General features: G+C 45.5%; 1 protein-coding gene across 2 annotated transcripts in view; it reads left to right on the top strand.

The window, feature by feature from the left end:
• The window catches only part of stk11ip (serine/threonine kinase 11 interacting protein), a 50804-nt gene that overhangs the window by 12564 nt on the left and 26132 nt on the right, over nt 1–12108 (top strand). For both annotated transcript variants that reach the window (XM_056300906.1, XM_056300907.1), the window contains exons 9-19: nt 1035–1138; nt 1866–1955; nt 3081–3122; nt 3411–3578; nt 3974–4055; nt 4429–5079; nt 5661–5866; nt 6158–6268; nt 8286–8526; nt 11511–11683; nt 11778–12066. In XM_056300906.1, coding sequence (XP_056156881.1) covers nt 1035–1138; nt 1866–1955; nt 3081–3122; nt 3411–3578; nt 3974–4055; nt 4429–5079; nt 5661–5866; nt 6158–6268; nt 8286–8526; nt 11511–11683; nt 11778–12066 — 2157 coding nt within the window. The remainder of the gene's footprint in view (nt 1–1034; nt 1139–1865; nt 1956–3080; nt 3123–3410; nt 3579–3973; nt 4056–4428; nt 5080–5660; nt 5867–6157; nt 6269–8285; nt 8527–11510; nt 11684–11777; nt 12067–12108) is intronic.

Raw genomic sequence — 12108 nt, 5'->3', positions numbered from 1 at the left:
CAGAGGAGGCGCTAGTGCGGCGACCAGGACACATACCCACATCCGGCTTCCCACCTGCAGACATGTGTCTTTAGGGACGCCCAACCAAGCCGGATTTAACATGGGGATTCGAATTGGCGATCCCAATGTTGGTAGGCAACGGACTAGATTGCTACGCTATCCTATAGCTGTTGTTTAAACGTTCGTTCTCAATATAGCTGATCGGGATCAGCTATATTGAGAACGAACCCAAGCCCAATCCTTTGTTTTACATCAGTTGGCGCACTGGTGTCATAAATGGAGAGCACAGTTTGTGACAGGAAGCAGAAGCATACTTGGGTACTCTGGCTGCGGCTTAAATTGGAAAACACAAGTAGTCCAACATCCACTTGTAATGTCTGCGATGCGAGCATTTTCTGAGGTGGTAGTAACAGAGCTGCATTCAATACTACCAGATTGATACGGCACCTAAAAAATAAACATTCAACAGATACAGTGAGCTCCCTCAGATAACTCAGGCAGAGTGGAATTGATGAGCTAATTATAAAGACACCTTTTAGTTTGCTCACGTGGTTATTTTGTTAAAAAAAACAAATGAAAACCAATGATGCACCAAGTGGAATTGTGATAAGAGGCATATAAAATATTTTCAGTCTGTTTATTTTGATAAAAAAAAACAAAAAACATTAAGGAACAGCTTGGATGCAGGCAAATTTTTCTTTTCGAGCTATTTGGTTGTCAAGCCTATACATTGGATTGATTTTAGTAACTTTAATGTACTTGGGGTGTGCACTGTGCAGCTGTATTATCTAGAAAAATACAAGTATAGGGTCAAGACTTGGTATAGGTAGATACTCCATATGAAATGACTTGAATCGGGGGCAAAAAAAACTTGATCGAAAAATCCCTAGTAAATATTAAACCTACGTATGGCCGATATGTGTTTAGCGCAAAATTGGTTATGATTTCAAACCCTTCATTGTGATTTGGTAAAACGGCAGAATATACTTTTGTGTTTGTGCGTGTTTGTGTGTCTGTTGGACTGGGTCATACAGGTGTGGAACAGTTGTCTTCTCTCCAGCACCTGGACTTGGCCTACAACCTCCTGTTGGAGCATTCCCAGCTCGCTCCCCTCTCCATGCTGCACTGCCTCAGCACAGTGAGGTTACACACACGCACACACACTCACACACACACAACAAAATAGTTTTCAGCCACTGCGATTGTGTCAACCCTTCAGATCCCACGGGTTTGGCAACCTACAGTTATGCTAGTTTTCTATCCTACGAGGCTGTTAATAGTATTTGCCTTTCATCACGGATGTACATGTGCCCTTGATTTGTTCAGACTAGGTTAGATTGAGGTAGATAGGACTAGAGCGAAGACCAATAGTGCTCTCTGGATTTTAAGGACCCGAAATGAGACTCACTAGAGGGTGTAGGAACAGTCAAACTAGATGAAACTACAACAATGACCTAGAAGTTGGAATAGCATCTGGGTGAGGACAGTGAATAACAACGAGGCTCCCATCTCTCAACCACTATAATCAGTGTACCTGTGGGCAAGGCACTTAAACCCCCAGGTGCTCAGATGTCTTAAGGAGAAGACTGTATTTGCACTTCGTTGTGAATGCATGTAATCTTCAGTGTGAATGCATGTAATAGTATCAATGTGAAGCAGGGCAGCACTGGAAAAGGGCATATGAGCTTGCTCAGTATTCCCTGGGGAAATAAAAAAAAAAAAAGCGCACAAAAAACCTGTTTGAGTTTGCGTGTGCTTTTGCTGGTGTGTCTTGTTCTTCGATGCATCTTGCAGACTCCTACAAAGAGCATAATAGGATCCACACCGCTATGCAGCTGAAGGCACTGTGTTTGTCTCCTTTTCAGCTGAGCCTGGAAGGGAACCCGCTCTATTTTCAGAAGACCCACCGAATCAGCACCGTGCGGCACCTCTCTCCGAAGGCCGCCCACCTCAAAGTGAGTAATGACATTCCATTCCATTTTCCAAGCCGCTTATCCTAATTAGGGTCGTGGGGGTGCTGGAGCCTATCCCAGTATTCATTGGGTGGAAGGAGGGGAGACACCCAGGACAGATCGCCAGTCCATCACAGGGCAGACATGTTCACACCTAGGGACAATGTAGTACAGCCGATTCACCTGACCTACATGTCTTTGGACTGTGGGGAGGAAACTGGAGCACCCGGAGGAAACCCACGCAGACACGGGGAGAACATGCAAACTCCACACAGAGGACGACCTGAGATGACCCCCCAAGGTCAGACAACCCTGGGGTTCAAACCCAGGGCCTTCTTGCTGTGAGGCAACAGCACTAACCACTGCACCACAGGGCCGCAGTAATGACATAGGTTTAGTGATTAATCATCAAAAAGGTGGTAGATGAGTTTAAGAAAATTATTTGTGGAGCACATTTCTTGCTTTTGCTCATACATTTACTCAGTCATTCAGATTTAGTTTGCCACCCACCAGATTTATAGTGATAACATACAATACAAATATGAAATAAACAAATGAAGCCACACAAAAAAAAACACACACATTACAAAACATTCAAATACTTGTTTACAAGTTTAGACAGAGAGTCAATAATTTAATATCTATCTCTTAACTGGACTTATAAATTGCTTGACAACACAAAACTAATGGTTGACAGCACCTAACGGTTAGCCACATACAATAATGTTGCTCAGCAAGTTCCTTTTACCCTTATCCGGTTGAGGTCCACTCAACATAATTGAGAAGGTGTTTTTAAAAGACAGGGATGGGAAGATGATGAGTAAAGGGTTTGTGCAACTAATGGTGCCTGACTGAAGATGACCTAATGATAGAATGTGCACCTAAAGACATGAGCTGGAGGGAGAAAACAACGAGTCCTGGAATGAATATTGACAAATATACATTTAGCTTTCAGCCCTGTGATGGCCTGGCGGCCAGTCCAGAGTGTCTCCCCGCCTGCCGCCCAATGACTGCTTGAACTAGTCTCAGGCATCCCCGTGACCCAGAGAGCAGGATAAGCGGTACAGATAATGGATGGATGGATGGCTACATTTGGCTTTATTTTCATTGTCTTGCTGTTCTTTCTAGCTCAAACTTGATGGCACCCAGCTGTCCTCGTCAGAGTTGTCTGTGAGTATCTCAATTAACCACAAGACACCCGCCCACACACACACACGCACACACACTTGAGCAGTTTGAGCATTTTTCTTCTCTCAGTTATCCAGATAAAGTAATTTTCATTTTTTAGAAAACTTGACTCATTTACAGGTTAATAATGTCACTCTACTCATAAACAATCAGTTTTACATTCTTTTGTAAACACAATCCAGAATGGACTGGATGGGAAAAAACTGGGAACAGCTTTCGGGAATCTCTGATGCCCCCAAATGTTTGACAATAAACTCACACTGTCAACAGGTTCTGCCCAAACCAGGGCAGCTGATCGGCCAGTCACAGGTGTCTCCTCCAGTTACCATGGAACCAGAGCGCGGTAACCTGGAAGTGTCCAGTGGAGCCGGGGAGCTGAGTGACAGCCTGTCAGTCGGGGACGTGGGAGTCACACGAACTCGCAAGAAGAAGACCAGGGTGAGTCATATATTACCGATAGTTAATTTCTCTTGATTTTGAATGAGTTCCACAATTTGTACATCAAATTATGTGGCTCCTTTAGCCAGTATCAGTTCTACGTATTTCACGCTGGTAAGAAAACTGTTACTGCAACATATCAAACCAATGATCTTCTGCCTGTATACTATGAATTATTTTTTGTTCTACTGGGTAATATGTGTTTTATTTCTTTTTTTTTATGATTCTTTTTATAATTAGTGTTACTTGTTAAACCTTGTCTCAACGTCAAATTCCACTAAGTTCAGTTCACAAGTCCATCTTCTGTAGTGACCCTTCTTCCAAACTGCTGGAGCCAGAAGTAAAGTGAAAGCATGTAAGATGACATAGGTGTTATTCATCTTTTTGCATTTCAGAGTAAGGTGAAAGTGAGGAGGGCCAGCATCTCAGAGCGCAGTGATACAGATTATGAGCCAAGACCACAAACCTCTACCCGTGGTGGGTTGCTAGAATATTTAATGTTGTAATGTCTCTCAGCGTGTAACAGTCTCAAAATGGCCTGTTTCTTTTTGCATCTTGCACAGTTGGACATATGGTTTCTTTATACTCTGATGCATGAGAAATGCTGCGCATGTAATGCCCGAGCTAAAAGAATTCAGCCTTTGCTCCCTGGCTCTTATTGCTTAACACATAAATATTTGCAACATTTACTGCTTAAAGAAAATATTTGTTGACCCCTGCACTCACTCCCAACTGTAGTTTGCTTTAGTGTTGGTGATCTTTCAACTTCTTCTACAGTTGCACTCATTGTCAATAGCTGTGGGTGAGAGCATCAGCTAATTGTGTAAATACAATTGTATTCCTTGTCCAGATATTGCCCTCCCGCACAAAGAGGAGATCGAGCGAATGGACAGTTTCAGAGAACAGCTAGGAGAGGACTGGCTGCGATACCAACACCACCTGGAGGGGGCGCCACCCTCAACCCTCACCAACCCTGCCAGCACTGACAAGCCTAACGCAGGCAGTCAAACCCTCACCAACGGCCTCAGTGTTGCCCCATGTCCGTCCACTGACCAAAGACACCAACCCTCTCCACTACTCGTGGGGGTCCCAGAGGTCCTCCCTCGACCTCTGCTCTACTCCGAACCCATGGTGGAGACCACAGATGGGGACGCCGACCAGGAGACGGAGTCCACCTTGGAGTGGTCTGGTCGGAGCCCTAGGTACACTGAGTCCACCTTGGAGAGCAGCATGATGGACAGCCAGGGCCAAGGGACATTGGACCCAATAGACGTGTCTGTGAATGTTTTCATTCATCCAGGTCATGGTTATCCAAAGGAGTTGAGTCAAGTGCAACTGGAGATATACCAAGTGCAACACGGATATATACCAAGTCCAGTTGCACTTGATTCAACTCCTTTGGATGACTCACTAGACCTGAATGGGAAGGGATCTCAGGGGTTAGCCAGCAAAGAGAGTGGTGACACCAAAGAAGAAGAAGAAGAAGAGGAGGACCTTGGAGGTAGGGTCAAGGAGAAGGATCATCAACCAAATAGGGTGCTTTTTGACTTGTTTTAGGTTTTTATTTCATAAGTGCACATTTTTTACCCCAGGGAAATATTTTACTAAGCATGTATGCTATGTTTCAATACTGCCCTGCTTCACATTAAAACAGTTGCACAAATGCACACCTCAGTGCAGCCCCATACAACCAGTTTCTTTTACAGTCTGCTACTGAGCAGCTTGACTGTGGTACCTGGAGATCATGTGACTTGTCCTCTAGGATCTTTAAAGCTGAAATTTGGGATCTTTCTCTATTAATAAATAGTTATTTTCTAGACCTTGGAGTCAGGTTGTAAATACTTACTGGCATCTTTACCATGTCAGTGGGAGAAACAGATCTGGGAAATCATGATTTGTTCTCTCTGAGGGCCAAGGAATTGGGCCGAAAACCTGCCAGGCATTATGACCTTTCATGCCAGGATGGCCTCCTTGTTAGTTTCCATCCCCAACCTCAGGGCCAAGGTTCAAACAGAAAGGAACCGCTTCTCTGTTTTTTATCATCTCTCTCTCCACCCCCTACCCCTGTTCTCACGTTCTCAGTTGATCTGTGCCTCCCGCTGCTAGTGGGGGTGTTACCTGACAAGGAAAAGGAAGAAACTGAGGGATGGAGGAGAAGGGAGGTGTTTCTGAGGGTCAAACAAGGCCTGTTGCTTGAGGTGGACATGCAGCAAGGCCTGGAGAGATGCCGCCTGGAGCTGGATGCCTTGGCCAGGGTGGACACCACACAGGCCACCTGGAACCAGGAGGTGAGAGGATGGGGGTGGGGTGGATGGGAAGGCAGTGAGGGTAAGGGAGAGGATTGTAAGAAAGAGTGCAGGCAATGACAAGATGCTGGGGGAGAGAGAGAGAATGGCAGATGGATGACATGTAGATGTTGTAAACTAGTTTATGTGTGTGTGCTCATACATACACATATAAGGGAAAAACATGAGTGATGGAAGAGATTTGTTTTATCATTTAGTTTCATTTAATCTCAGTCTTTTTCTTTCCTTCTCTCACACCCTCTCTCGCTCTCTCTTACCCCTTCCACACACCAGGAGACAGAGAGGCTGCTTCCAGCTGTGGAGCTGCAGTTCCACTACATCAGCAGAGAGAGGAGGAGGAGGCTCTACGTCATGCTGGATGACAACCCTCAGCAGGCACTACAGGTTAACACACACATGCAATACTCATCACCACATACAGGACACTTTAAGCCCTGATACAAGGACAGCATCTGATTCTCCTTAGAAGCAGTAATGAAAAAAATGCATCGTAAAAGATGACATGAAGGCAGATAGAATGTAGTTAACATTGCACTAAAAACCGTGACTCAGACCAAAGAACAATACACAAAGACACACACACACGCACACACACATATATATTTATATATATATATATATATATATATATATATATATATATATTTATATACTATAACAACACACACACACACACACACACACACACACACACACACACACACACACACACACATAGGAGCACATGCATATCCAAACAACCCAGACGCACCCAATGCCTCTGACTCTAAGGATGCTCCATGCTAGTCTAGTCTTGTTCATGACTAACACATTCCCTCTCATCATTGGCTTCCACACCGATTCTAGTAATTGCCAGAACCTTCTGAAATGTGTTTACCACCTTGTTGGCTGGACCAGACCAGCGGGCCAGCCCTACAAACACGAATGTCGCTGACTGACCGACTAATTGACTGACTGAGTGATCATGTTTGACACGATTGGGCTGCTGGATCAGGTGACCAACAAGGTCACTTAAGTTACATGATTGGTCAGCCGAGCGCCGAGAGACATGGGGGAGAGCGCAGTTAGAGCACCCTAAATAACAATCTAACAAAACACTCACTGGTGAATTCACAAAGCTAAACCTGCACAAATAACACAAAAAGAAACCGTTTAATTCTCAAAGCACCTGCAAAGGGTGAAATGCACCCCTTACTGCGCTTCTGAGCAAATAGCTTTTTGGTGCTCCGGTGCTGTTTGCACATATTTACGTTAAGTAATATACATACATTTGGTGCAAAATTGGCCCCTTTCTGTGGAAATGAGCCTCATTGCAAAACACCAGCGCTAATAGCCCCACGCAGTTAGAGTGAAAATCATGGGTGTCTTCAGAAAGTTGGGGCTAACTGATGCCCAGACTTCCCAGTGATCATTGCAGCAGTGATTGAGAAGGCATCATCATGCCAGTCGTGCATGTGAGTGGATATTTCACAGGAGAATATCCCTTATTGAATCAAGTGAGACCGAAATCTGGTTGCCAGGTCTAACAATTCTTGCTATACTTGATGACACCAAGGATGGCACTGAGCCTGCTTACTGTGTTCTTGGTGCAAAGCCACCATTTATACTTTCCCACATGGATAATTACAGTCAGACGCAAAACAAGGGCACCTTGCTGCAAAACTGTATGCGCATGTTAGCGTGTAATATCATGAGCGCAATATCTTTTGTGAATCGAACCTTGAGGTGGCGGTCGTAAGCGATGCGCAGTTCATGGCGCTTTCAGCGACTGCAATCCATTCTTTGTGAATTCGCCTGTCAATACAGAGTTAGTCTTAGAAAAATGAGAGACATCTGCAGATATGCAGGATTTTTGCAGTCCATGATGTCCACTATTAATAAATCGTACAAACTTGTAGGTTAATACAACAGCGGTCTTTCAAGTGTAATTTTCAAGTCGCCAAACAGTTTTTAGAAACTCCTGTTTTCACAGCCAAGGGTTAAAAGGTTCTACTTACGGCACTTATAATTGTAGTTAGGTTTTACATAAAGGATGCTTTACACACATGCACATTACTAGAAAGGTATGAAAACCCCAACAGGCACATCCATCAATACGAGTCATTTGACAGGCAGGGTGACTTAGTGCTTAATTAAAGGGTCCTGTAACAAAACAATCACTAGTTTTTGTTGTTGTTGTTGTTGTTGTTGTTTTTTGTAAATAGAGAAAATGTGCCATACACTGTACTCACCTTTTCAGTGTTTTATTGAGAAAGTAGGAGAGGCACAGTATGCAGGCCTCCAGAGGTAGAGGGATGTCACCCCTCATTTCAATTCGGGCACATCATGGTGTCCTTGAGCTGAACCACCACTGATCTGGATGAGAGCCTCCGCTTAAACCTCACTTTCGTTTGTTGACCAGGCTCTGACAGATGTGCTGTCCCTCATAGTGGAGGAAAACCATCAGCGCCATGCCAAGGTCCAGCCCAGCCGTGTTCACCTGCAGTGCCTCCGCTGCAGTTCAGAGTTTACACTTCACAGAGGGGGGCGTGAAGAAGAAGAGGACAGTGGGAGAGGGCGGAGACGAGGAGCCTCCCCCAGACTAACAGAAAGCATAGAGGGGCTTGACGGCACAGAAGGGGAGCCCGAAGAGGAGGCTAAAGGTAAGAAAAATGAGAAGGGGGGGCGTCCGGGTAGTGTAGCGGTCTATTCCGTTGCCTACTAACACAGGGATCGCCAGTTCACATCCCCGTGTTACCTCCGGCTTGATCAGGCACCCCTACACACACAATTGGCCATGTCGGTGGGTGGGTTGCCTGATGTAGGTATGTGTCCTGGTCGCTGCACTAGCACCTCCTCTGGTCGGTCGAGGCGCCTGTTCGGGGGGAGGGGGAACTGGGGGGAATAGCGTGTTCCTCCCACGCGCTACGGCCCCCTGGCAAAACTCCTCACTGTCAGGTGAAAAGAAGCGGCTGACGACTCCACATGTATCAGAGGAGACTTGGTAGTCTGCAACCCTCCCCGAATCGGCAGAGATCGGGGTGGCTCGGAAGAGTGGGGTAATTGGACGGATACAATTTGGAGAAAAAAAGGGGGAAAAAAACAAAAATGAAAAGTACCTATAATGGGGCTTGGGAGCTATAATTCACATTTGGCGTCAACACAGGAACAGTTATGCAGACAAAGGCTCTTCTTTTACAGTATAAAAATGATCTCATGTAAATATGAATTCACCTTTTTTGGTATTTATCTAAAGTCAGTCTTCTGTCTTGTCTCATTTTGGAGTACCAATAGGTCTGCTGCACCTTCAACAAAACATTTCACTGTTACATTCCTTTAAATCCCCTTCGGTATCCGTGCAGCATGGCTAATGCCTTTTAGATTGTATGTTTGGGTTTTATTAATCCTTAAAATGGCAGAGACTCCCACAGACATTGTCACAGCACTGACTCTTGAGAAGCTCAATCTGATTAAACCCCAATATTCACAGGCACACAGTACCTCAAAGGAGTCATGCTTCGCCTCACACAGTTCACCTCAAGAGACAAGCGGTGGAAAACCTTAAAAGACTTATAACCACCACCAAGACAAAAAGCTTTTCTCTGTCAGGACACGCAGCGTGAAAATATTAAACCTGACCCAAGTGAAAGTAGAACACAGAACAAGACTGAGTGAAAGGTCTGGCGCTTGGCCAGCAAGCATCTGCTGACTTCACTGGTTAATGTAAAGGTGTTTTGCGACTACTTTATGGCTGTAGCTGATATATGCACGACTGCATGTTTTTGCATATTTCAGTCTCAAACAGGCCTAAATGAAGTGTCCCAAAGGGGTCATCTTGAAACTTTTATTGCTAAACAACCTGCCCCGCTGAATTCCAGAACCTTTAATCCACAGCAGACTGATGATACCCCTGGCTGTGGCAGGCACCTCCCTGCACTCCAACCAAACCTGACATTAAGACCTGCTTCGGCACGCGCAGGAATCACAAAGGCTTTGTTCGACAGATGTTTTGGGATTTTTCGAAACCAGGATCTTTTGTCAGCGTGCTTACTCTGCCACTGCAGCAACCATGTGCTCGTGTCTGAACCGAGGCCTCCGTTTGCACGTAGCCTGCAGCCAAGCATTTTTTATTCCTGAGGTTTTATCCCTCATAATTAAAAGATTTAAAGCTATTTTTCTATTCAGTCATGTTCAGTTCTTTGTACATGTCTTTGAGCAAGGAACCGTGCCAACCCATTTATAAATTATTAATGAATACGAACTGCACAGATGATTACAGTTTGAAAAGATAACTATTATTCGAAAATTCTTAATTATTGATACACTTGGTGCAGTGACTCAGATTATATTTGAGTACTGTTGTATCGTTGCATACTCACCATCTGAAAAAGATGGCATTTACTTAATATTTCCTCAGAATTTTTAACAAATGTTGCCTTTTAAAGTGTCTTTATGCATGCTGAATAATCCAGGTGAAGGAGTCACAGAAAGTTGAATCAGTTCATCTGGACACATTTATTGGGAATTCCCAATAAACGTTGTATCCAGATGAACTGATTCAACTTTCTGTGGTTGCCGGTTTTTTGGGTTTTTTTCTTAAAGTTTTTCCTTTCCCCTCTTTTTCTCCCCAATTGAATCCGGCCAATTACCCGACTCTTCTGAGCCATCCTGGTCGCTGCTGCAGACTACCAAATGTCTCCTCCAATACATGTGGAGTCACCAGCCACTTCTTTTCACGTGACAGTGAGGAGTTTCACCAGGGGGACGTAGCGTGTGGGAGGATCACGCTATTCCCCCCAGTTCCCCTCCCCCCCAAACAGGCGCCCCGACCGACCAGAGGAGGCGCTACCAGGACACATACCCACATCTGGCTTCCCACCCGCAGACACGGCCAATTGTGTCTGTAGTGATGCCTGGCCAAGCCAGAGGTAACACGAGGATTCGAACTGGCGAGCCCCATGTTGGTAGGCAACGGAATAGACTGCCACGTCATCCGGATGCCCCCTGTGGTTGCCTTTTTTATTTATTTTTTTACATTTTTTTATTTTTCCCCCTTTTTCTCCCCAATTGTATCCGGCCAATTACCCCACTCTTTCCGAGCTGTCCCAATAGCTGCTCCACCCCCTCTGCCAATCCGGGGAGGGCTGCAGACTACCACGTGCCTCCTCCGAAACATGAGGGGTTGCCAGCAGCTTCTTTTCACCTGACAGTGAGGAGTTTCACCAGGGGGACGTAGCACATGGGAGGATCACACTATTCCCCCCAGTTCCCCCTCCCCTCGAACAGGTGCCCCGACCGACCAGAGCAGGTGCTAGTGCAGTGACCAGGACACATACCCACATCCGGCTTCCCACCCCCAGACACGGCCAATTATGTCTGTTGGGACGCCCGACCAAGCCGGAGGTAACACGGGGATTCGAACCGGCGATCCTCGTGTTCGTAGGCAACAGAATAGACCGCTACGCTACCCGGACGCCCTGTGGTTTCCTTTTAAAGATTCATCAGCAGCTTGTCAGTGTCTGTTATCATTCCTTTATTTCTACTCACTGAGTCATTGAACAACAAGTCACTGATATTTTTATTTTTTTCAGCAGCGTTAGTTTTGCTTTTTAGAAGTTTACTCTGTCTGTTTGTACGGTTTGTTTAGGAAGTAACATGGTGTGCCCAGAATGCGGCAGTGATCATGTGGTCCAGCTGGCTGGCCAATCAGCTACTTCCACCAGTACACCCATGCACCGTCACTCAGGGAAGGACACAAGGGATGCAGTATATGCTGATGACCATGTCAGTACACTGCAGAGAAGTCATCATGCCAGCAAGGTCAGTTCACCACCAAATGTTTTCTTTTCAATCTGTTGACTTTATTTTCATCTTTCTGTGTCCTCAGCATCTCCATTAATTTATCTCATAACAGAACTTCTACCCAGGTGAGCTGTCATCTAGAGGTGGTAGCCTTAGTAGTAGTCCCATACTGAATGCCACCACAACCACGGGAGATCCCGACTCTTTTGTCACAGCCCAGGGAAGCTCCTTTTTTATGAAGGAAAGTGAAGATGACACCGGGGTCGACCGTAGTCTCTGCACTGGGGGCCAGAGGAAAGAGGAGCTGGCAGGGAGCTACCACTATGCTAGTGTTGGTGCTTCACCGCCTGGAGGCCAAAGCCACATCGAAGTCCAGCCTCCAGAAAGAGCCAGCCTTGGTGGTTAGTATCTCTATTAGAGCATTGTAGTTTTAAAATGCCTTT

This window comes from Lampris incognitus, chromosome 21 (assembly GCF_029633865.1).
Source record: "Lampris incognitus isolate fLamInc1 chromosome 21, fLamInc1.hap2, whole genome shotgun sequence".
NCBI lineage: Eukaryota > Metazoa > Chordata > Actinopteri > Lampriformes > Lampridae > Lampris > Lampris incognitus.
Note: the sequence above shows the minus strand (reverse complement) of the source record. Positions and strands in the feature narration are given on the sequence as shown.